The sequence below is a fragment of the Pinus tabuliformis genome, chromosome 3_2 (assembly GCF_031772625.1).
Source record: "Pinus tabuliformis cultivar Carrire ecotype Pingquan chromosome 3_2, CPIR1, whole genome shotgun sequence".
Lineage (NCBI taxonomy): Eukaryota > Viridiplantae > Streptophyta > Pinopsida > Pinales > Pinaceae > Pinus > Pinus tabuliformis.
Genome location: NC_142302.1, coordinates 1,257,306,330 through 1,257,332,748, shown reverse-complemented (window position 1 = coordinate 1,257,332,748; position 26,419 = coordinate 1,257,306,330). Strand labels below are relative to the sequence as shown.

The 26,419-nt window shown below is 39.7% G+C and overlaps 1 protein-coding gene across 4 annotated transcripts in view; it reads right to left on the bottom strand.

Moving 5' to 3' along the window:
* Positions 1-26,419, bottom strand: part of LOC149185300 (yacP-like NYN domain protein) — a 394,333-nt gene that overhangs the window by 79,385 nt on the left and 288,529 nt on the right. For all 4 annotated transcript variants that reach the window (XR_016257373.1, XM_089417893.1, XM_089417894.1 and 1 more), the window contains one exon: positions 20,723-20,761. Coding sequence is in view for 3 of the 4 variants with exons in the window: in XM_089417893.1 (XP_089274019.1) it covers positions 20,723-20,761 (39 nt within the window). In the remaining variant the exon portion in view is untranslated. The remainder of the gene's footprint in view (positions 1-20,722; positions 20,762-26,419) is intronic.

Here is a 26,419-nt window from a genome sequence, read left to right as displayed (position 1 = left end):
GGAGCCTTGAGGGTCATTTGGAAAACACACAGAGAGTTGATCAGTCAGATTGAATTGCTAGAGGATCTTCTCTGAAGCTAAGGATACTCAGTAGAGAGGAAGAGAGACACATAGACAAGGTAGTGCAGAGGGTAGAGAGGGTGATGCGCAGCCAGGAAGGGCTCACGCAGAGCAGCGCAGAGGGCAGAGAAGGGTGACGCGGAGCCAGGAAGGGCTCACATAGAGCAGCGCAGAGGACAGAGAGGGTGACGCGGAGCCAAGAAGGGCTCACACAGAGCAGCGCAGAAGTCCAAGTTTGCTAAGGAGGTTGATGTTTCTGAGCCGGGAGGGCTGGAAAAGGATTTTTAGGGAAAATCGATTCCCAGTGGAGCTAACACAGGGCCCATGCAGGGGTAGCGTAGAAGTAGTCAGGGAACTCGTGGTTCAGCTGTCGAATCAGCCAGGACTTGCAGTGTAGAGAGAGGTAATCTCACCGGTTTCTTCTACTAAGAGATTTTCTCTATAACTGGATTGTCGAGAGGGCATCCAGAGATTGTATTCAGAAATACTTCAGCTTAATAATAAAAACCCTCAGACCTGCCGCATTGGTTTTCCCACATTGGGATTTTCTAGAAATGTTTGTCCAAAAACAACTGTGTCATTTGTGTTGTATCTCTCTATTGTTTAGTTTCTTGTTTCGGCATATTATTTTATATGATGTAGGCTGCAGTGTATGTATTTCAATGTTTTTCGTAGGAAACTGCAAATAACTTGTTCATGTAAATTAACAAGTAGGAGAAATATCATCAATGTTGCAGTAGGAATTTAGGTCACCGAATTTTCACAAGATATAGCAATGATTACCCCTTTTAAGGTAGGGCGCTTTATTTCCCTCCAAGTGTTGGGACAATCATGGGTTCCTGAATGATAAAGGAAGCTCATCTAGGGCCTGTGGAACTAGGGTGATAGCCATGGATTGGGGTAGAGCTCATGCACTGGCTTTTGCCCACGCGCTGATTATTTTGTCCCAGCCATCGCATTTTGTGGTACAATTTGTTGTTAAATGTGGCTAATTACATTTTTCTTTTTCTTTTAGTTGCTTCAACCTCTGGGGCATCATTCTAGGCCTGACCCAAGGTGGGGGCAAGGGTATAGGGAAGTTGGCCCTACGTTGATTTGAGGTAGCATCGGATGTGCTCTAGCCACGAAATTTGGTGGAGAGGTTGGGGCACATGAGATCTCCAATTCCCAAAAAGGGTTTGGACAGATTCTAAACAGATCAAGAGCTATTAAAATAATTAATATTTTTAATGGAGTCCCTAAGTCTAAACTTAGGGAAAATAAAATATTAATATGTATTAATATGAATCTGTGTTAGAGTGGTCCAAAAGACATGGATCAAACCAAATCTAATCTTAGCCGTTGATTAGGGACTTAATCTCGGCCATTGAATCGCCAACAGGAAAAGTATAAGAGGAGGCTTGAGGGTCACTTGGAGAGACACACCAGATGATCAGTCATTCTATTCTCTAGAGCGGGGTTTGCTAAGAGAGATAGAATCAGTAATCGGGAGAGCAACTGAGGGACATTGAGTACAGAGAAACAGAGAAGGCAGAGATTGTGGCGGGAGAGCAGCACAGCAGCCAAGGAGGGTGACGTAGAGCCAGCAAGGGCTCACGCAGGCCACACAGAGGCAGCCTAGTGCTGCGTAGAGCACCAGAGGGGCCAGCGTCGCTGACACAGAGGCTCCCAGAGCTGACGTAGGGCCTCCTAGGGCTGACGTAGGGTCAACGCTGGGCTAGGAGTGGCTGACACAGTCCAGATTGGGCAGACGCTACGGTTGCAGAGCAGTTTTGTGCTAAGGAACTACCGGAAGGGATTTCCGAGGTTTCAGCCCAGAGATTTCTCTCAAACTGTGAGGTATAGCTGCTAAGGAAATTCTCTGTTGGGTAGGCCAGTTTTGGCACCCAGATTGTACTTTGATATTGCTTAATAAGAAAACCCTCAGGTAGTTGCACTGGTTTTCCCGCATTGGGTTTTTTTGGGGACATTGGTCCAAAAATAATGGTGTCATGTGGTGTGTTTGTTCTTGTTTCTTTTAGTTGTTGATCTGTAATATGTTGAGCATGCACTAGTGTTTATTTTCAGTATTTACTTTGTAAATAACTTGTTAAAGAAAAATAACAAGCAGGAGGGAATAAATTAGAAAAAGTGCATGAAGGGTTTTTAACTAAGTTAGAAACTTCAACACCCTATGTGGACCTAGAATAGAAATGTGGACCCAGGTGGGAGAAATGATGAATGGGGGTATAATGAGTGGAAAGGAAGTAATATATGCAGATAAAGGAGCGGGACCACGCACCCAAAGTCAAGGTTTCCCAAGTAGTACCACCCTAGAACCAAATGGTCAATAAAGGAGATCCCACGGGACTAAGATCCAAGGGTAACATCCAAAAGAGATTAAGGGGACAAGAGCATAAACTAAACCCACCCTTTTCGCCAAATCCCCCCATCAATCCATACCCAGAAGTATCCATGATAAGTAAACCCAATACTCAATTACCAAATGACAAAACATACCTTTAGATTCCGAAAGCCCATCTTCAAACATACGATCAATACTGGTGGGCGAGTGTTAAAATTGGCAACTAGGGCCAAACTCCATGTGGGTCATCTTATTTCTGGCAACTGATATTTTTCTTGGATCCCTCTCATCGAGAGGTGTAGGATTGATCTAAAGATCATCCGATTCTAATAAGTATTCATGGAGATATGAATTTATTTGAGTTAATGGGGCAATTCCTCAAGGTCGGCCAGCAACCAAATAACCCACACATGTTCTTAACATTATAGTATAAAAGGAGGTGACTTGAGAGTCATTTACACACACTTCACTCTTGATTTCTCTCCACTCGCTTTGGGTTTTAGTGGAAGAGAAATCTAGGAGGATGAAGCCCTAGACGCAGGAGGAAAGGAGGCTAATCAAGCTACCCTAGCCGCAGTCCTAAAGGATGGTCTACCCGCAGTCCTAGAGAGAAGATCACTGCTTCTATAAGTTGCCTAAAGGATGTCTAGCCGCAGTCCAAGCATGGAGATATAACACGGTGGAGGAGGCCTGCACACGCTGCCATTATACACAGGTCTATCCTGCCCTAGCCGCAGGTCTATGATACCCTAAACGAAGGTCATTTCAAGTGACCAGATTGTTGGAAGGAGGGCCAAGAGGGCAGGCTGCTAGGCCGAGTAGAGGAGGAGCTTAACGTTGGCAATTGGGTGACTGTTTGGGCACATTTTGGAGGAGGCCAAAAGCTACAGCAAGCTAGGCCACAAGCCATAGCAAGTTGTTGGAGTTCTAGGGCTGCGTTGAGGTGGACAGCCCCTTTAGAGGACAACGTGGCATGGGAGGAGCCTCTCCAAGGCAGGTCGCAGCCCTTGAGGGCTAGTCTAGCTGACTGTGTGTTGGGTTAAGGGCAGTGGTACAAGCCCTAACCATAAGTGCAGGCACAACAATGCAAACAGTGGTGTACAGCAGTCTTGGAGCAACAGTTGTGATGTGTGTTGGACCCATTCTTTGGGTCAATTTGGATCAGATTGTTGGGCAGTCTATGGGAGCCAAAATTGGTGGCCTGACATAGCAACATGGTACATGGGACAACAAGTACATGGTGCAGCAATGGTACTTAGGACAACATGGTACATGGGACAGCAAGTACATGGTGCAGCAATGGTACTTGGGACATCAATGGTACTTGGTGCAACAAGTACATGGTGCAGCAATGGTACATGGTGCAGCATTGGTACAGCAATGGGAGCTGCAATGAGTACATGTTGTACAGTGCAGCATAGTGCACATAGGTGCAGCAATGCATAGCATAGCTCAGCATAGTACAGCAATACAATGATGGGTGCAGTCATGATTAATAAAGCATAATGAAATGTAGCATAGTGATGATGGGTGCAGCATGGTGCAGCACAATGAGGTGCAGCATGATGATGAGGAGTAGCACAATGATGGGTGCAGCATGATGATGAAGAGCAACACAATGATGGGTGCAGCATGGTGATGGAGTCCCCTTGGAGAATCAGTTGAAGCAACGTGCCTTCAACTGCGTTCAGCTACCTCATGTATCATCTTCTTAAAGATGATCTATGCTCTTATTTAGATAAGTCAAAGTGTTGACTTCTATTGTATATGTACTATCTCTCTCTCTCTCTGCTGAAATATTGAAGAACATATAAGAAGAATTGATCAAGGGTTTCCCCACATTGGGGTTTGTCCCTAGCTAGCGCCACATCTTGTGTCCTCTTGTTTTGGCTTGTCTTCTGCGATTTATGTTTATGTTTTATCTACAATTTACTATTATGCTGATGTGATTGCTAATCTGGAAAAGATATTGAAGTTGAATGTGGAAATTCAAATAAATTGCTTGAAGCATAGAACATACCTAAAATTAACAACGAGGGACCACATCGTTAGCTCAAGTGGCAAAGAAATGGCACAACAAGCTAGTAGGAGGTTGCAAGAGGCTACTGGCTGAGGCTCATCATGGAGAAAATTTTCACCTGGGGATATCACCCATGAAGTGATGGGTAACAGGCTCTAATGAGACCCAACTAGTCCTCATACTTGGATCAACTCAACTTCACATTTGGCCTTGTTGATCATTGGGATGACACTTGATGATTATATGAAAGACTCCATGCCCAAGGATGATAGGTTGCAAAGGGCTATTGGCTGTAGGCTAAGGCTCATCATGGAGAAAATTTTCACCTGGGGATATCACCCATGAAGTGATGGGTAACAGGCTCTAATGACCAACTAGTCCTCATACTTAGATCAACTCAACTTCACATTTGGCCTTGTTGATCACTAGGATGACACTCGATGATTATATGAAAGACTCCATGCCCAAGGATGATCCAAAGGACACTTGTACCATCAGATATCATCAGTCAACAGAGCCTTTTAACTCTACTTCTAACTTCTCATCATCTTTCTTGTACCTAGATTCCACACCTTACGGGGAATTGTAATAAGTGATACTAGTAATGATGAGTTTTGAGTTTGTAACAGGCCTAGCATGTTGGGACTCGATCAGCGAACGAATACACCTTGGAGTGTTTTTTTATCTGATTAATTATCCCTTCTTTTTCAGAGGCATTTAATTTTTCTGGGTTTTTTCACTCACTTTTTACCCCAAAGCCGAAGTGACGTTTTGAAGATTAAGCCTCTAACACATCTTAGTGTCTAGCGTCAATGTATATTACCATACTAGATCACACAAAAAATTTCGTGGAATTTAGTTAAGTCTAGGTAGTCATTTTTTTATTTTTTAGATTTCCTGCAAGTCAAAAATTGCAAATAAAATTGTATTTAAATTGTAATAAGTGTAGTCTAGAGAGTTGTATGGAGTATGAGTAATAAAAATTACAGCTCTCACCTCCAACTTTCTACTATGATACACTTTGATAGGTTAATAATGTGTTTTGGACCCTCAAAACCCACATTTCTTAAGTTTAATGGAAATTGTGGATTTTAATTCGGTTAGAATTAAATAAAATAGAGATAAATAAATTACTCCATGTGACAGAATGACGTGGAAATGACTTGGAAATTATCCTAAGTCAAAGAGTTGAGTCAACAAACATGTGGAAGATGACTGAGCACACTGCATCATAAATACACCATTATTTCATAAGATCGAATTTCCCAAAAATAAAGCAGTTGTTGCACATGTGGAAAATCGAACTTATTAGAGGAGATCATGCACTGAAGGAATATTCTATGGTATATTTGGACTGAAGATTATGTGGGGCCTGATCTCACAGTTATCTCAGGTTCTTCTACTCTTAGCACTCCACTCTTGAGGATTACGAGTTTCACTTCGCCAGACTACGAGTTGCACATGGGAGAATCACGTAGTTCCTAGGGACCTAAGTCACAGGACACGTCCTCCAAGGTCTCATGTCCCGTATTTAACGTGTTGAACACGAAAAACGCCCTAAAACGTGCCAAAAACGTTTTTGAATGTGTCTTGGAAAACATAAAACGTACTTTGTCGTTTTCTTCATGTCCTAGTAATGGAAAACGAGTTTTCTGACTCTAAAAAACGTTGCCCTAACGTTTTTTCTCTAGTTGAATATGTACCCCACGAAATCAGTAGCTTTAAGGCCCACGTAATTATCTTTTCGAGGTTCTTTTGCTATTTTCCTCTGATGTCGTCGCTCTTCGTCGATGTATAATCGTCGTGTGGAGCCGAGTCATCTCCTTGGAGCTGTTTGGTTGCTGGGAAGTTAGGCAACTTGGCAGCGTCTGTGAGGTTTAGGTAAGTTGTAGACCATATGGCATAGACGCAGCTAAAACATAAGCGGCAAGCCCGTTAAAAATGCGTTTGATTCATAACAATGACTAGCTGAGGGCCTGAGGCTATAATAAAATAAGATATCCATTGTCACTGTTCAGTACACCCAGGATTTTCCCTCTTCTTTCATATCTAGCAAATCAGTTCTAGTTAAACAATATATATACAGTTGAGGAAAACTATATATCTGGTTCTGCAAGAAAATGTGGCTTCCCAAAGGATTCTCCACAAGGCAGGCTTTGCCCGAGAAGGTGTCCTCAGAAATTATGTAAACATAAAAAAAAAAACATCTGAGATTGCATACTGTATGGCTACATATCACCTACCTGATTACTACATTATTTCTCTCTCTATTTAAAATACCTTAACTATTATGGTGTCTTAATACCATTCCGTGTGCAACTTATGTTGTCGAATTCCAAGGCCAGTATACAAATATAAATAAGTCTACTCAATCACACTGTCATCTAATGAAATCAAATTTGTTCTGGTTACGATTATATCAAAAGAGCTAGCATGCAATGTACCTGTTGTTTACCAGTTTAATATCAAAGTACATATCTATAAATTTATAATCTTTGTTTTATTATTGACCCCCAAAAGCACAGTTGGATCTGAACCAAGACTGAGCATATCACATTCTAATTTCTAAATTCTGATTCTATTTTTTTTTTTAAATGAACTATGAACTTTGAAGTAATTATATTTTAATTTGATTAGATAAGTTGCAGCCTGCAATTTAATATGGATCAAAAACTATATATATATATATATATATATATATATATGTTACCGGATCCGTCAGGCCCAGAGGCTGGATCCGCGGATCAGAGACGGATTCGGATCCGGATCCACGAAGATCTGCCCCGCCCAACATTTGTCTGTGTATAATATGGTTTGACGTCACATATTTCCAAATTATATCTCAGCGCAGAATCTATAAAGAAAATGTCAGCGGATGAATAATCCGATATTGGAAAAATTAGTCGTGAGGGAGTTCATTAATCTGCGTGTAATATGGTTTGACGTCACCACATATTTTCAAATTATATCTCAGCGCAGAATTTCAGAAAGAAAATGTCAGCGCATGAATAATACTATATTGGAAAAATCAGCCGTGGGAATAGTTAACAAGGGCGTTCATTAATTTCAAGATTATAAACCTGCGGTTGACCATATTATAAACTTTATTTCAAGATTATAGGTTGCGGATGTTTGGATATTGTAATTAAATTATATGTTTATTTCAAAAAGTTTCATGAAGTTGCAGATGTTTGGATATTGTAATTAAATTATATGTTTATTTCAAAAGTTTCATGAAGTTCGTTCTATAAAGTAACTTCATTTAATTTAAATATAATAACTATTAAATTATATATTTATTTTAAAAGTTTCATAAAGTAAGTTTATTTAATTTGAGTATAATAACTAGTAATTAATGTTTCAATATTATGATACATTAATTTTAATATATTAAATTAATAATTCTTTTCACCTGAAATTAATAATTATTTTAAGAATATTATATAAAAGTTTTATATTTAAAATTTTAAACAAAAATTATAATTTTCTTTTATTTTATACAAATTTAATTAATATTTATAAATAATATATTAATTCTGAATCCTGATATTATTTATTTAATATATATTTTTATAGGTACTATATATAAAAACTATATATTTAAAAATTAATATATGTTTTTATTTTATTTTTATATAAATCTTATTTTTAAAAATTATAAAATATTTTATATTGTTTGTACTTGCCGTATCCGGATCCTGGCTTTTCAAAAAACTGGCGGATCCGGATCCGAATCCAGATCCGTATCCGAATCCGGATCCGAATCCTGGTAACTTAGATATATATATATATATATATATATATAAAACGTGTCCCTTGTGTCCTGTTTCTGGGTCAACGTGTCCCTTGTGTCCTGTTTCTGGGTCGTTGATATCTATATATATATATATATATATATATATATATATATATATATATATATATAAAATGTGTCCCTTGTGTCCTGTTTCTGGGTCGTTGTGTTTCGCATTGAATACTCATATTTACGTGTCCTCCATGTCTTGTGTCCTTGTGTCATGTGATTTAGCTGGGGACCTACGCAGAGCTATCTTGGGATCATCTACATATGTGACATCACTTAGTTTGAGTTTGCATTTGTTGACTGGAGTTATCACGATACTTGGATTCACTCATGGATGAATTTACTATGCCATACATGGAATTCAATTTCCCTTGATGTGCACATATGGAATTTGATTATCTCTAATGTCTCTATCTTCTCCACATCAAACTTGATTTATCTTTCCTTGGGATTTTCTCCAAGTTCAGTTCTCACATGCATTCTTCTTTGGGATTTGCTCCCAACTCTCCATATAATGAGACTTTGTGCTCTCCTATTGTATCATATAATATGAGCTATTGTGCTTGAGGAGACTCTGCGAGATTATATTCATTACTTGCAATATAATACAACAGTGTTTGGGGTAAAGCGTGATGGTGTTCTTCACCTTGCATATGTGGTAAATTCTTGACTTGTTGTTATGCTTCTATTTATTTCCTCATGTCATTGTTTCTTTCATGCTTGTTTCAAGTTATGTTCATATACAGCGATCTCATATTAGCATAAGAATTAATTATTTGTTTTAGGAAAAAGAAATCTTCTATTGGATAATAGGTTCTTCTACTCTTAGCACTCCACTCTTGAGGATTACGAGTTTCACTTCGCCAGACTACGAGTTGCACATGGAAGAATCGCACAATTCCTAGGGACCTACGCAGAGCTATCTTGAGATCATCTACATATGTGACATCACTTAGTTTGAGTTTTCATTTGTTGACTGGAGTTATGACGATACTTGGATTCACTCATGGACGAATTTACTATGCCATACATGGAATTCGATTTCCCTTGATGTGCACATATGGAATTTGATTATTCTCTGATGTCTCTATCTTTTCCACATCGAACTTCACTTATCTTTCCTTGGAATTTTCTCCAAGTTTAGTTCTCACATGCATTCTTCCTTAGGATTTGCTCCCAACTCTCTATATAATGAGACTTTGTGCTCTCCTATTGTATCATGTAATATGAGCTATTGTGCTTGAGGAGACTCTGCAAGATTGTATTCATTACTTGCAATATAATACAACAATGTTTGGGGTAAAGCGTGATGGTGTTCTTCACCTTGCATATGTGGTAAATTATTGACTTGTTGTTATGCTTCTATTTATTTCATCATGTCATTATTTCTTTTATGCTTGTTTCAAGTTATGTTCGTATACAACAATCTCATATTAGCATAAGAATTTATTATTTGCTCTAGGAAAAAGAAATCTTCTATTGAATAATAGATGTATCTCTAAGAATTCTCTCCACTGCATTTATTTGATTTCATGTCGATTTAATGATTTGTGGTGAAGTTTTATAGATGAATCATTATTTGGTCAAAGCTTTTCAAGCGTAAGGGGAAATTCTCGGAGGAATCAACCCATTCTTGAGAAATATTCAAGGAGAACCCGCATGTATTGAACTCCAAAGTCTTATCTATATCTTATTTGTGTCTTGTAGGGATTCTGTCAAGTTTCTTAAAGCTTTTATTTCTTGCATCAAAATATCAAACTTGGAAAAAAATATTGTACTTCATTTATCAATATCTAGCTATTTCAAAGAGCTAAGTCATGGCTAGTCAAAGAAGAGAGCTTGCTCATACTCTTTGGCCTAACCTGTTGTAAATTATTTTTGTAACATACTTTGTAGTTATCTTGAGCTAACATTTGTTGTTATAGATTGTTTCTAACATGTTCTCTTGCAGCTACATGCGGGATTCATCATCGGAAAATTACTTACAATTTTGCATGCAGGACCTTGGGTCTCAAATTTAGTGATTACTTCCACCTTTAGGCCGAATTCATCTTGGATAAGGCCGTGTTCTTCTTGAGGGAGGTCGAGTTCATTTTGGCCATCTCTTTCTCTCTCTTGGTCGTGGTCATAGAGGAGGCTTATCTTCTCTTCTTCAAAAAAAAAATCTGCATTTTGTTGAGCCTTTGTGGACCTCAAATTGCAGAAATTTTTCAGCGAGGAAAGGTCTATGGTTTGATGTCAATTCGTTAAGACTTTCTTGGATTTTAGAGAATACTTCATTGTTTTTTCCTTCTTGTAATAACCAATAAAATTTCTAATTTTAGGAGCGTAGGTTTTACCTATTGGTATCCCTATCTCTCTACATTTTGGAGAGGCTTGACGGTTTGACTTTGTTGGTTTATTTCATTTGCATGCATATCATCTAATTGGGAAATTAACACAACATGCATCACACTCATTTTGCATGCACTTTAATTTAATTTACTACATGTTTTAAATCCATAACAAGTTCAGATTTTTTGCATGCAAGCACTTTTTACTTGATCTTATTTGGCTTGAACATAGTTCCAAGTTTACTTATGCTTCACCATTAAACACATTTTACATGCATCAAGTATTTGGACAAATTTTCTCCATAAAGTAACATTTTATTTCATGTCAAGCAAGTACATTTCAAGTTGAAGTTAATTTTCATTTGTTTGGTTAATTTATTTACATGGCCCAAGCATTACTAAAACTTACTTCCAACTTAAGTTGATGAATAGAGTTTTAGGGACCCTCTACCTCTACTGACTTGTCATTGTGAGATCCAAATATTTGGACGAAGATGAGGTCTAAGGACTAGAGTTCAATTGTAACTTTTCCTTAACACTAATTAACTAACTCACAGGACACGTCCTCCAAGGTCCCGTGTCCCGTATTTTACGTGTCGGACACGAAAACGGCCCTAAAACCTGTCGAAAACGTTTTTCATCATGTCCTAGTAAAACGTATTCGCCGGTTTTCCTCGTGTCCTGCATCTGGAAAATGCATATTCCATTGATAGAAAATGTTGCCTACATAAGCTGCAATTTTTTTTGAAAGAAACAAATAATTTTTGAGTGGGGCAGCTTAATGATCAAGTCTAGGCCCTAGTATTGATATGTTATTCATGGTAATGTTAAATTCTTAAAATAAAAGTGACATTCTCCATAATCTTCATTTTCATCCTTTTACTTAAATTTTTAACATTACCATGAAATGACTCAGGATGTTTGAGAGTGGTTCTGGCCTCATTGGATTTCATATGGAGAAAGTAGAATTTTAGATTTCATTCAAAATGCAGCAGACTTATCAGTTTTTCAGGATTTCAGGATTGGGAGATTGTAATGTTTCCAGGTGACACCACCTGCCCGGGCTACCCCTGCCACCAGTAGAGGACGTGGTCTACCTTCTATAGCTCCTACTTCTAGTTCTTCAGCTTCTAGAGCATAGCAAACTCCACTGCCAACTCCACCAGCACCAGCGTCTATATCTAGAGGGAAAGGGAACGCTGTGGCATTTTCTCGCAAGAGGGGCAGAGGAAATCAATAGGATTAGACTTTGGTTATTTCCTTATGTGCTTGTAAGTTGTACATGAACAATGAACATTGAATATTCAAGAATCAAGACCAAGCATATCACATTCTAATTTTTTAAAGTGAACTATGAACTTCGAGAAGTAATTATATTTTAATTTGATTAGATAAGCTGCAACCTGCAATTTAATATGGATAAAAAACTATATTTCGGTATATATAGATATATATAGATATTATTAAATATATATAAAACGTGTCCCCCGTGTCCTGTTTCCAGGTCGCTACGTTTCGTATTGAATACTCGTATTTACGTGTCCTCCATGTCTCGTGTCCTCGTGTCATGTGACTTAGCTAATTAATAAAATAAGCCAAGAACAACATTCCATCACATTTTCTTTGTTTGCAAAGTTCTTAAATTTCTTGCTATCTTGATGGTTTAAAGTCTCACATGCAAATCTTATTTCAAGAGGCACTTTGAACACAAGCATTGTAATCTCTTTTAATTTTGCAATAAGTTTAATTTTCTTGTACTTGGAAATTGGCTTATCTTTTGGTTTAATTGCATATTGTCATGAATGGTTGATTTCACTTTCAAGTACTATTATTTTGGAGTTGCAAACTTAATTGTGTGTTGTCATCTTGGTCTAACATTTGAGTTCTTTTTATCACCTCATTATTACAAGTAGATTTCTAATTGTATCTTTTCGAGCAAGATAGTTTCCATGATTTGATTTGTAGACATATTCATCTTAAACTCATTTATAATATCTTGTGCTAACAATTTATTGTTTCACTTTTCAGAATTACTTTGGCTTTCCATTTGAAAGCATTTCACTTCATTTTAAGAAAATACAATTTTATTTCTTAAAGAGCAATACTTTGAAGGCACTGGTTGTTTATGTATTTCATGTTTATCTTATGTATTTATGGTTATTGTTCATATCAGTTTTTCTTATAAATCTTAAAGAAATAATTTATTTAACCCTAACAATTCTCCTAGAAACTCACATCTTTTTAACTTAACTTTTCATTAGGGACCACCCCCCTTAGCTAACCTAGGAGATAGTTCAAATAGAGAGAGTCGGGATTAGTTTGATAGCCCCTTCTCTGAATTCCCTGCCACCAACCACACCTTGTGGGGTTGAAGGCTTTTCTCATTGACTTGTAGGTAGATGTAGGCGGTAGGGTCAACAGGCCTAACTCATGCTTCTAACTCAGCCTCATAATTGAGAATGAATACATGTCACTTAACTCCCCTTAGGCGGTTACTCAACCCTTTTTAGTGATTGAGAGCCTATGTTGACTAGAAAAAGGTTTTTAACATGTTCCCAGTTATTTAATATCCTGATTTTTTGTCTTTTTCCTCACGTTTTGAGTAAAAGTGATTTTTTATGAGGTAAAATTATTATTTTCCACCCAAAAAGTGGGTACTAAGGTAATGTTGGTACTCTGAGCATGAAAAACTAGTACCTACATGCCATATGAGACTTCTTAGTACCAAATTGACTTTTTTATTTGGAGGATGATATCAATAGGGCTTCATTAGTTGATTTATAGTAAAAATGAGTGGGATAGGTCTCATATAAAGAGTCTCCCCTCATTTTGTTTTCACATAATCACACATTGTATTCTATTCCTCTCTAAGAGGGTGCCATCTATCCTTTCTTCACTACATTGGGCAAATTGCGATTTATATAGATGCGACTTGCTAGAGGATGTGATTTTTTCATGGAGACATCGTTCTAGGACTGAAAGTAGTTCCTTTTGTGGAGGATTGTTGTATTTTTATTGTCTATTATTGATATTTCACATGCTTTTTGTTTAAAATACGGTTTCAATTGTTCCATGACTAAATGCTTTATCATTGTTGAAATTCTGCTCCAATATTGCATGTAAAATTGTCCCATATAAGGTCGATAGGGAAACTATCTATGTGAAGACCCTATATTTAATTTCTCCCCTCAAAAGAACAATAGCTAGGGTAGAATTTGATTCCCTAGGTATTCCCCCTTATTCCATCAATATCTTTCCTTTGAATTTGTGCCATAAAGACTCCATTAATCCCTACTAGGATAAGGTGTTGATCTAAGAGTGTGCTGATCACCATAAAATCTCATAAAAATCTCTCTTTTTTCTCTCTCCTAGATAGTAGGTCAGCCACTAGGGTTTCTAGGTCTGATTTATGCATAAAAGTGTTATTTGATTGCATGTGTGTGGCTCATATTTTACACAGTTTCTATAAATTGTCTACAAGTAAAATCTGGCATAGGACATGACCTAATATACCTTAAAAGGGCTGAAATCACTCCATTAATTTGCTGTTTATGCATATCTAATAGCCATAAAATAATTTATCCTAGCCTAACCCTAACCTCTATTTGAATGTCTTCTCCCATTCTTGTTGAATATCATTTTAAGGCCTTTTCTAAGGCTGCTATAATACATTGAATGCCATATTATTGAATATCATCCAAACCCTATGATCTGGATTTAAACAGGATCGCAACAAATTACAGATATAACCATAAATACAAAGATGTAGTAGAAATAACACTTCATTTCATTAATATCAAACACTGAAATATGCTTACAAACAAAATGGAAATAAGACTAGCTCGAGCAATGGTAGCTTATCTCTGAGAAGAGATGTGGCGGCTACATGCCTCTGAATTGTGTTACAATGAGGCTCAAAGGCCTATTTATTATTGAGAAACAATGGAAAACCCTAAACATCCAAAAACCTAACCCTAGGATATGAAGCACCAAAACTGTGGGCCCTGTTTGGGTAAATTGGTACATCAACTTCCCGAGGTCGTAACTTTGGGATACGATATCCGTTTGGCTATCATATGACCTCGTTTCGAAGATCTCGATGAGAATGCCAAAAACAAATAAGCAAGTCAATTTGGGACATTTCTGGTTTCTTCGTTTTCCCTAAAAACGTCGTTTAGGGCCTCAAAACGGCTCCGGAAGTTCAAGACCCGAAAAAATACCAAAAATAATAAACTGTGCTACAATTAAAGAAACTGAAAAACTGAAAGAGACAGTGTTGGGGGTCCAAGTGGAATAGGCAAGTGACCACCAATATACACCTGGATCATTCCTCCCCCCTTAGGAAGCAATGGTCCTCATTGCATTGAGTTCCTCCATGAGATGAAGAAACCTCTATTGAACTTGGTCCCTCGTGAGCCACTTGCCCTGGTGAAGGAGTGGGTCTGCTTTGACAACTCGATATAGTGGGATCCTTTGCTGTCAGGTGTTCTTGATCTACATGTCCATGATCCGATCAGTTGTGGCTTGTTCCATGCAATCTAGATTTAACTAAGTAGGTGTGAGTCGTTCTGCAATGTCTGATGTGTCTAACAATGGTGAGAAGTATGGTCGAAGGTAGTCCACATTGAACACTGGGTGCAGGCCAAGGAATGGGAGAACGCTGAGCTCAAATGCATTGTCTCCCACCGCCTTGGTAATGGTGTAAGGACCATATTGGAGTGGTCTGAGTTTCCGATAGGCTCTGGTAAGGCATTCCTTTTGCAAATGCAACCAGACTTTGTCGCCCACCTGAAACTTGTGTGGCACCTGATGTTGATCATGTTGCTGCTTGTACTTGGCATTTGATTTCTCCAAAATGTCATGGACCTGCTAGAAAATATCTTGGATGTGCTCAATGAAGTTGTTTGCCTTATCGGTTTCGGACTGGACATGAGCCGAATCTACATGAGTAGTTGCAAATGGCATGGCCACATCAATGGGACATAGTGGCTAGAGTCCCAGGCCCACCTAAAAAGAGTTGTGGCCAGTCGAGCTGTGGCAAGCTCGGTTATAGCTGTGCTGGACATAGGGGAGGCTCTCATCCCATGTGCGTGGATTCTTTGAGTTGCACATGCGCAGAATATGTATGATCATCTTGTTGACAACCTCTGTCTCACCATCAGTTTGGGGATGGAAAGTTGTGGACTTAGTGAGCTTGGTGTCCAGCATCGACCAGAGACTGGACCAAAATGTACTGAGGAACCCGTTGTCCCGATCTGAGATGATAGATTGTGGGATCCCAAAGTGTACTCACACTCGTTCAAAGAAGAGTTTAGCAGTGGCTTCCGCTGTGATATTCTTCTTGCAGGCCGCCATAATGGCCATCTTCGAGAATCTATCGACGACTACAAAAACACAGTCATTTCCATGCTTAGTAGAAGGAAGGCATGACATGTAATCCATGGAGATAGATTCCCAAGGTCGACTAGGGGTAGGCAGCAGAGTATAGAGGCCTTGCTTCTTGATGGTTGGTTTGGCAATGGCGCAAGCAGTGCAGGATCTAATGTACTTTCCGTCATCCTGACGAAGATTCGGCCAATAGAAATACTTCTGCAGTACTGCCACCGTTTTCTCGACCCCGAAATGCCTAGCAGCCTGACTATAGTGTGCTTCCCAAATCATCTTGGCACGCTCTCTTGAAGGAACACAAAGGTGTCCCAGGAGGCATAATAGGGCATCCTGGAGGTGAAAAGATGGAACTTGCTGATGCTCCAAGAGCGTCTGGTATATGTGGCCAAATTATGGGTCGCTTTTGTAGAGAAGTGGCCAGTCAGAAGTCTCGTGCCCACAAGAGTTGAGCACAGTGTTTAACGCCATGATCAGTGGTCGGCTGAGGCAATCTGCAAGATTATTGGTGCTGCCCTTCTTATACTTAATATTCAAATGGAAGTGTTGCAGGTATGTGGACCACTTTTGATGGCGATCATTCTGCAACTTCTCTTCCGTTTGTATGAGCTGCAAGGGCTGGTGGTCTGTGTGGATGACCGTTTCCTTCCCCAAAATGTAATGCTTCCATTGTCGATAGGCCTGCACAATGAAATACATCTCTTTGTCATAAGTGGGATACTTTCGGACTGTGTCTGAAAGTGTCTCATGTGATATGCCACTGGATGCCCTTGTTGAGTAAGGATTGCCCCAATAGCATAATCAAAGGCATCCGTCTCGATCTCAAATGGCTGTTGCAAGTCTGGTAATGTGAGCACTGGTGCAAAGCAGAGGCGATGTTTCAACTCTGTGAATGCCCTCTGTTGAGATTCAGACCAAAATAATTTTTCTTTCGCTCCTCCCTTGGTGACTTGACTCAAGGGCCATGTGATATGAGAGAATCTCAACATGAACCTGCGGTAGAAATTGGCAAGACCCAGAAAGCTGCGGAGCTCTGTCAAAGTGGTTGGAGTTAGCCAATCTCGGATGACTTGGATCTTGGTTGGATCCACATGCACCCCCCATTCATCAATAATGTATCCCAGATATTGAACCTAGGTCATGCCAAAAGTGCATTTCTCCAAATTGGCACATAGCTTGTGTTGCCGCAGTGTTTGGAGAACCTATCGGATGTGGTGGAGGTGCTCTTCCCAACTCTAGCTGAAGATCAGGATGTCATCCAAGTATACCACTACAAATGAGTTGGTGAATGGCCGCAAGATGTCATCCATCAGCCTCATGAAGGTTGCAGCAGCATTCGTCAACCTGAAAGACATAACCAACCATTTGAAAAGGCCCTCCTTGGCTTTTAAGGCAGTCTTCCACACATCGGAGGGTTCGATTGGTACCTGGTGATATCGTGACTTCAAGTCGATCTTGCTGAAATATTTTGTCCCCTTCAGTGGGTCCATTGGGCAGCGGCGCACCTGGGATCAGATCGATGGAGTGCTTGACCTGACAGTGTAGAGGCACCCCTGCGAGGAAGGTGAAGATGTCCTCGTACTCCTCCACGACCTTGTCCATCTGTTGTTGTTGTGAAGAGGGGCTCTGTCTGGAGGTCGTGGCCACCGTCTTCTTCTTTCCTTGAGGGCGTATCATCAAGAAAACAAATTTCCCGGTTTTGGAAATGAGCTTACTGCATTGTTTTTCAGTAACCAAAGAGATGGCGGTAGGCGATGCTACCTCCGATATCTTGTACAACTTATTTCCCAAAGTAACAATAATAGCACGAGGCCTTGACTCATACACAGCATGTTGCTTCCATAAGTATGGTTGGCCTAATAATACATCACAAACATCAAGGGGACCAATGTAACATAATATCTCATCCATGAAGGGCTTGATGTTGTATGGAAGGTGGCACTGCTGGCTCACGTGAAGATCCCATCCTTGGTGAAGCCACCCGATGGTGTACGGTTTTGAATGTGTTGTGGTCGGTAAGCCCAACCGCTTCACGACCTCTATCGAAATAAGATTCTTTTGGCTCCCGCTGTCAACAATGAACTATAGCAGGGAACCCTTTACCCACATCTGGGAGTGGAAGAAGCACTCCTCCTCCTCTGGATCTTCGGGTTCCTCCTTCTGGATCTTCGTGGTGGAAATGGTGGCATTGGGCTCCGCATCAATAATCTGCTTCCCTTTGTCATTCCCCTTGTCAGGTTCTGACTCAGAGTCGAAACATGCATCTGATTCTGAAGCCTTTAGCTCGGCCACCAGTGACTATTTGGCCCGACACTCACTTGTGTTGTGAGTGGAGCTCTTATGGAATTCACACCACTTTCCCGTGTCCTCCTTCAGCTTCGTGGTGTTGTTATTTGCTTGCGGCTTTAGCGGGTTGTCTTGGGTCGCCCCGCCTTGGCTTTGTCCTTTGTTCTGTAGTTTGGGGGTACCTTTCCCTTGCTTCGGATTCGCAGATCCAAAGTCTCGCTTCTTCTGTTTAAACTTTTGCTCGATCTTGATGGCATATCGGTATGCCGTGTCGACCAAGGAGATGTTCAAGAACTCCATCTCGTCCTAGATGTACATGTGTAGGCAACTGTGGTACTTAAGAACCAAATGGTGCTCAGAATCCTTGATACCCAACTTCTGGGGAAGGGTATGAAAAACATTGGTAAACTCTGGTACATCTTGGTCCCTTCCCTGTCGCAGCGTTGTCCACTTTATGTATTTATCCTCATAGCTCCCGACAGGGTAGTACTGCTCCTTGATGGCATCCCAGAACGAGTTCCAAGTGGGTGCAGCTAAAAACAGTGAGTTTGTACTTTCATCCTTCTGCTCATTGTAGGTTTCCCACCAGTCCTTGACATGGGAAGCTACTTTGAAAAGTGCAAAAGTGATATTTTACCGGCTGGAAAAATCATGAACGGAAAAAGATCCTTCTAGCAGATTTAACCATTTATCTACAACGTCTGCATCTATCTGACCCTCAAATATGGGTCAAAGTTAACTTATACCTTAAAGGGTGTGGCGCTTCCAAAGTAGCTGCCGGAAGTAGATGTGTCACCCTTGGGTAGCCGCTGAAGGATCTGGACAAAGTTGTCCATTATCGCATTCCTTTGTCACTTGAGGGCTTCTTCGAGCAAGATTTTGATAGGATCTCCCGCCCCTCATCTTTCTTTTCATCTGCCATGGGAGGCTGTCGAGATTTGCAACGCTGGTCTTGCAAAGGTTCGACCAATTCAAGCCCTAACTCCTTATATACCGACCTCGTTGGGGACATGCAAAAAAAAACAGAGAAAGAGCAGACCGCTCTGATACCACTGGTCCAGATTTAAACAGAAATGTGACAAATTACAGATATAACCATAAATACAAAGATGCAGTAGAAATAACACTTCATTTCGTTAATATTAAATACTAAAATATGCTTACAAACAGAATGGAAATAAGACTAGCTCCGGTGATAATAGCTTATCTCTGAGAAGAGATTTGGCGACTACATGCCTCAGAACTGTGTTACAATAAGGCTCAAAGGCCTATTTATTATTGAGAAACAATGCCCTAAACATCCAAAAACATAACCCTAGGAGATGAAGCGCCAAAACTATGGGCCCTGTTTGGGTAAATTGGTAAATCAACTTCCCGAGGTCGTAACTTTGGCATACGATCTTCGTTTGGCTATCATAATACCTCGTTTCAAAGATCTCAAAGAGAAGGTTGAAATCAAATGGTCAAGCCAATTTGGTTGTTTCTAGTCTTTCCGTTTTCCCTAAAAACGTCGTTTAGGGCCTCAAAACGGCTCCGAAAGTTCAGGACCTGAAAAACTGCCAAAATAGTAAACTGTGCTACAATTAAGGAAACCGAAAAAGTGAAAGAGACAGTGTTGGGGGTCCAAGTGCAATAGGTAGGTGGCCACCAATATCCACCTAGATCAGCCTAGCTTATAGCAGCCCATTTAGTGGTCTAGGTTTAGAATAATTGAACCATAGCATAGGAAACCTAGGTCATCTTTAGCCTTGCCAGTGCTCGATTGTACTCTATCCAACTTCAAACCTTCAAAAACTTATCACCCTGAGCCGTAGAATTTGAGTGTCCTTATAGGTGATTTAGGGAAGCCTCCCTTGGGATTTAAACACCACTAAAGAGCAAGAGGAAGTTGTTGAGTTGATAGTGGCAACCCTTCCTATTTGTTGCCATAAGGTCTGGTCCCTCACCCAGAGAGGCCTTGCACTAGGCCTACTAGATTTTTCAGCAATGGGGACTTTCATAAAGGTGCTAATTTGTGTAGCAACAAGTCTTATTTTCAATTTAAAACATATGTAGTGTTTCCTTTTTTATCTTCTAATTTGATAATCTTATGTTCTTGCATCATTTAAAAGATCTTGTGGAATATAGATTAAAATTGCCATTTAGAGTTTGGTTCTATGAAACCCTAATTTTGCATACAGTTGGGGCTAGTCATGTTTTGTTCTTCATCCATAGTAAGGGTGTGTGAATATTACTACAAAAACTCATGATTTCCATCGTATAATAATTAATCTATAGTTGTGAGTTGACATTACTTTTATGGGCACAGTGTTTATGCCATATGGCTATTCTGTAAACATGTTGTTACCTATATGTTTGGAAGCCACCTTTAAGAGTATGCTCAAGTTAGTTTCCATATTCTACAAAAATACATTTTAATTGATACTATGAACTAAACTAATCTGGACATGTACTTTCTAATATTTGAATAGTTAAGGCACGCATGTTTTTACCTCTGATATCAGTGCCTTGCAGCTCCATATGTATGCACCCTGCAAAATATCACATTAAAGGGATAAATGATAAATCACAATGCTAGATAAAAGATGTTTTGTATGAAGTTCCTAGATGGCTATATTCCAGCCATAATCACAATCTTGAAAATAAAACAAAAAAAATCAATTGAATTGAAGATTAATACATAAATGACAGACCTGGCAGATAAGAAAAAATGCTTTTAGCGATTCATATTACAAAATTGTAATTCTTACAACATAAATGCGCCAACATTTTACAGAATAAATATACCAAAGCTTAAGAAAACAATAAATTGTGAAGTCCGATGCATGACTGAAGTGTCAAATTTAGACATTAACATATACTTCTTGGTGCACTATGTTACCGCACAAACTCTTGCCTTGGAGGAAAAGTCCTAACCTCAATGGGAAACCTAGAGGCAACTCACAAGCAAACCATCCACTGTCGCCTCTGTGGCCTTGCCCCACACTTCAAACTACAAAAGGAGGTATCCTAGTCTAAGGAGAATCCCTGAGGGTCAATCTAAGATTCTAATCTAAACCGTTATAGATGGGGTGTGAATGTTTATTAGAATAGATTGATTTGTAAAAGGATGTAAACAAGTAACCAAAATGCCTTTAAATGTGCGAAAGCAATTGAGCATGCAAATTGCCTATTTGATCACTTCAAGTAACAGAAGTGTTCAAGTAATGCCGGATATGATTTAAAGGAGTTATGATAATCACCACACAAACAATTATTTATGCCTCTATCACATTGAAATCATAAGCAACCTGGATATGATTAGAGTTTGATTGAGTTTCTTAAAACCCAGAAAGTGTGCTGCTGTCAAATTACTATAGATTTAGGAATCATTGCTCTGAAACATCCACTTATGGATAACCAAATTTAGATCATGAAAAGCCAGAATTTAAATTCAACCAATCGAATACGGCATTTAGATGTGATAACTAATGCTTCTTTCCTGTTCCAGATGTCAGTTTCAACCAATTAGATTAGTCACCATGGAGAATGAGAAAGTAACACAGTGAGGAGTGAATCGCATCAATGAATGCTTAATGATATCTGATTTATTGATATCCACAACATTGACAAATCAAACTATTAGTAACCATCAAGTGTAGTGCCATAAGATTACCATATAATTTTAGAATCACTTAAAAGTTGTGTTTCATGGTGAAATAAGTGTTGGCATTATAACAATGGTGATGAAACATGAAATCTGCCCATCGAATGATAGATGATTAATATATGAACCAGTCGTACTATGAATCATGAAATTTAGGACATCCACACTAGAAATTCAAAGAAATTCACATGACTAGAAATTCCAGATTCTCATATTTCAAATATGATCACATAAGAAAAATTGCAACTGAAATGCTGACCTCTACAATTGCCCTGTGCAAGATATTATATCTAGATTTGTTGATTTGTTGTAGCATCGGATGTGCTCTAGCCACGAAATTTGGTGGAGAGGTTGGGGCACATGAGATCTCCAATACCCAGAAAGGTGTGGGCAGATTCTAAACAGTTCAAGAGATATTAAAATAATTAATATTTTTAATGAAGTCCTTAAATTTAAACTTAGGGAAATTAAAATATTAATGTGGATTAATATAAAACTGTGTTAGAATGGTCCAAAAGATATGGATCAAGCCATATCTAATCTTAGTCATTGATTAGGGACTTTATCTCGGCCATTGATATGTCAATGAGAAAAGTATAAGAGGGGGCTTGAGGGTCGCTTGGAGAGAACACCAAAGTGATCAATCATTCTATTCTCCAGAGCAGGGTTTGCTAAGAGAGATAGAATCAGTGATCGGAGTTGCAGCTGAGGGGCATTAAGTACAGAGAGATAGAGAGGCAGACATAGTGTCGGGAGATCAGCGTAGGAGCCAGAGGGAGTGACGCAGTAGCAGCCAGGGCTCACGCAGGGCCACGCAAAGATAGCCAAGAGCTGCGCAAAGCTTCAAAGAGGCCAGCGTTGCTGACACAGAGGCCCAGAAGGCTTACGCAGGGCCTCCTAAGTTTGACGAAGACCCATTCAGGGTGAAGCAGGGCCAGCGCTCGCCAAAGAGGGGCTGACGCAGTCCAGAAAGGCAGATGATGGGGTTTCTGGGGCAGATTGGAGCTGAGGAGCTACCAGAAGGATTATCCGGGGTTTCAGCCGGGAAAATTGTCTCAAACTGAGAGGTATTACTGCAAAGGAAATTCTCTGTTGCGTAGGCCGGATTTGGCACCCAGATTGTACTCTGATATTGCTCAATAAGAAAACCCTCAGATAACTGCACCGTTTTTCCCACATTGGGTTTTTCCGAGGACATTGGTCCAAAAATAACGGTGTCATTTGATGTGATTGTTTATGTTTCCTTCAGTTGTTGATCTGTAATATGTTGAGCATGCACTAGTGTTTATTTTCAGTATTTACATTGTAAATAACTTGTTAAGTAACAAAACAAGTAGGTAAGAATAAATCAGATAAAGTGCATGGAGGGTTTCTAACTGGTAGACTTAGAAACTTCAACATGGTATCACAGCGTGATTGCAGATCACAGGAAGACTAAGGACATCAGCCGAGTGGAGCAATAGCAGCAGAAAATAATTGTCCCGAGGTGACAGAAGTTGTTTCTAGCAGAGCAGCAACAAGGGAAGGGTGACGTAGTGCCTGCGTCATCAAGAGTGAGCCAGCAAGAGGCAGCGAAGAGGTTAAGGAAGGCAAAGGGAGCCTCACGCAAAGCCACGTAGAAGCTAGGAGGGCTGACGCAGTTGACTGAGGAGGTCAGGTTGTTGGTGCCAAGATTGCACAGAGCCTAGGAGCTCTCACCTTCAGGTTGCTGGGGTTTAGAATGTTGTGGGAACATTGCAGAGTGGAGATGGTGAGGTACTCTAGTCAGAGCAGTACCTGACAGGGCAAAGCCAAGAGGAGGGAGTTGCTACCGAGGCTTTCTAGCCGAGAAACCCGAATCAGTGGTGCAATTGCACAGACAATCAGAGTAGGGGGCATCTCGACATCGGCAGAACGATTTCCAGGAGGGAAATCGAGACTCAGAGGGAGTCAAATCGAGAACTTCCAAGAGGGAAGTAGAAAAGCATCATGGCACTACACGGAGTAAGAGACCAAGACAAACTGGATAGAGCGTCGAACTTCGCAGTCTGGAAGGCCAGAATCTTATCTGTACTTGACAAAAATCGCATCAAAAACTTTGCCTTGGAGGTTATAGCTATCCCAGTCGACCCAAATGATAACGACAAGTACGAGGAGGCAATGGCGAGGGCCAAGAGCATCATCCTTGACAGGGTCAAGGACCATGTAGTACCACACATTCCCGAGAAGGAAATGGCATATGAGATGTGGGAGGCCCTCAAGAAATTGTACTAGCATACTTCTATGCAGAGAAGAATGTTACTAGAGAATCAGTTGAGGTCGTATCAGATCAAGAAGGGAGAACCGATTGACACCTTCTTCGGAGGACTGAATGAGATCCGAGATCAGTTGACTACTATAAAAGCCACGCCGGATCAGGAAATGATGGTGAGGACAGCCCTGAATGTTGTCTCAGAAGACTGGGATGTATTTTTCCAGAGTATACTAGGCAAAGGGACACTTCCACCTTGGGACGAGATGTGGGCTGCTCTTCGCCAAGAAGAGATCAGACGACAGTCAAAGACGGGTAGCAGCAGCAAGGGGATCAAAGTAAAGCAGAAGGAGGAAGATGTTGCCCTAGCATCTGAGGGAAAGCAAGAAAAACGAAAGGAGGAGGATCTCTCCAAGATCAAGTGCTTCCACTGTGGGGAGCTGGGTCATTATGCGACCCAGTGTCCAAGGAAGAAGAGTAAGGGAGAGTTTTCCGAGACTAAGGCAGCGCCAGCGAGGGCAGAGAAGGAAGTGGAGACAGACGATGACTATGCCATGAGTGCACACGCACCACTTGAGCGGAAGTGGGGAGACATCGAGTTGTAGTCAGGCAGACTACAGACGATGACAGGTAGGATCCTCGAGGTACCCAACCTCTTGGATTAGACCTTGCTACAGGAGCCCTTAAGAGGAGTAGCAGGATTGGCTAATGTGGGTAGTGTTGACCTCTACTGGTCAACTTCCCATGCAGTACACCCTCTTTTCTTGGCAGAAAGGGGTAGCACCTGAACGACGTGTCCGTGCCAGCCTACAGTCATCAGCAGCTTGATCATTTCAATTGTAAACCCAGTCTGCATGTATGAATTGTAAATAATCTAAGCAGATCAGAGTCATGTATGTAAAATTGCCTGGGTGGACCTAACTTTCTATGATAATCTATGTCCCGGAAGGTTTTTCGTCTCACCGATCCATGGATCGGCAGAGTTTTCCTTCAAACCTGACCCCAAAGCCGGGATGGATTTTGTCATTAGAACTTTAGGAGAATCCTAGTGTGTTAATATGCTAGATTATAGTTGTGTCGCAGAACTGGGTGATTTATGAGGGTCTGTGTTAAGTGGGCTTGTCCCCTTGAGATGTAAGTTGTAAAAGTCATGATGTAATGTGTCTTGAGGGTCGAAAAATGTTTTAAATCCCCTCGTGAGTCCTAAGTCCTAGGTCCTGGGTGATGTTTCCAAAGGTTTAGTTCGATGATCCATTTAAAAAATGAAATAAAATAATAAAATAAATAAAAAATTTAAAAATTTAAAAATTTAAAAAAATGAAATAAATAAAAAATAATAAAAAAAATTTAAAAATTTAAAAAATAATAATAAAATAATAAATAATAAAAAAATTTAAAAATTTAAAAAAATGAAATAAATAAAAAATAATAAAAAAAATTTAAAAAATAATAATAAAATAATAAATAATAAAAAATTAAAAAAAATGAAATAAATAAAAAATAATAAAAAAAATTTAAAAATTTTAAAAATAATAATAAAATAATAAATAATAAGAAATTTAAAAAATAATAATAATAAATTAATTGAATAAATCGACGGATGATATCAAGAGATGTCTTGATCTTCATCAACGGTCGAGATCATTTCTACATGGATCATTCGAACTAGCCGTTGGGATCATTTCCTTTATATAGGGTCTTAGGTGGTCATTTCAGAATCATTCGATCTGTGAGTCAGATACTGAAGAAGCTCTCTTGTAAATCTGTTTCTGGTTAATAAAGGAAGACTTTGGGGTCCATATCTTGCTGGTGTTACTCTCTTGGAATGCTGTGAGATCATTTCATTTTCTGCATATTTTATTTTCAGCCATTAATAATAGCTTTTCGTAGAGTATTGTGAGCACAGGTATCTTGTTCACTTGCTAGGGTTTGGGTGCTGTTAGGGTTTCTGAAGTAATGGCAGGTATCTCCATTACTGTTTGAGATCTAGCAGCATTTTTTGCCCTCTTTGTTGACGGTTGTTTTGAGCTGTGCAGAAAACATTTTCTGAAGGAAATTTGTGGGTGTTCGGGGAAGTTCTCGGCTGAACCAGCCAACTCCCGCAAGCATTTTTTTTCCTGAGCCCAGTTGGACTTGATCCTGGGTCTATCATTCGGTTTATTTTTCTAAGTTTTCATGACAGATTTTCTGAAGTTCTTCACAGTGACGATCTGAAATTTCTGTTCTTTAAAATGTTTTCCGTGCTTATTGCTGAATCTGGCTGTTAAGGGGCCAAATCTGTAAATTAATTAGCTGATCTAGGGTTTTAATTTT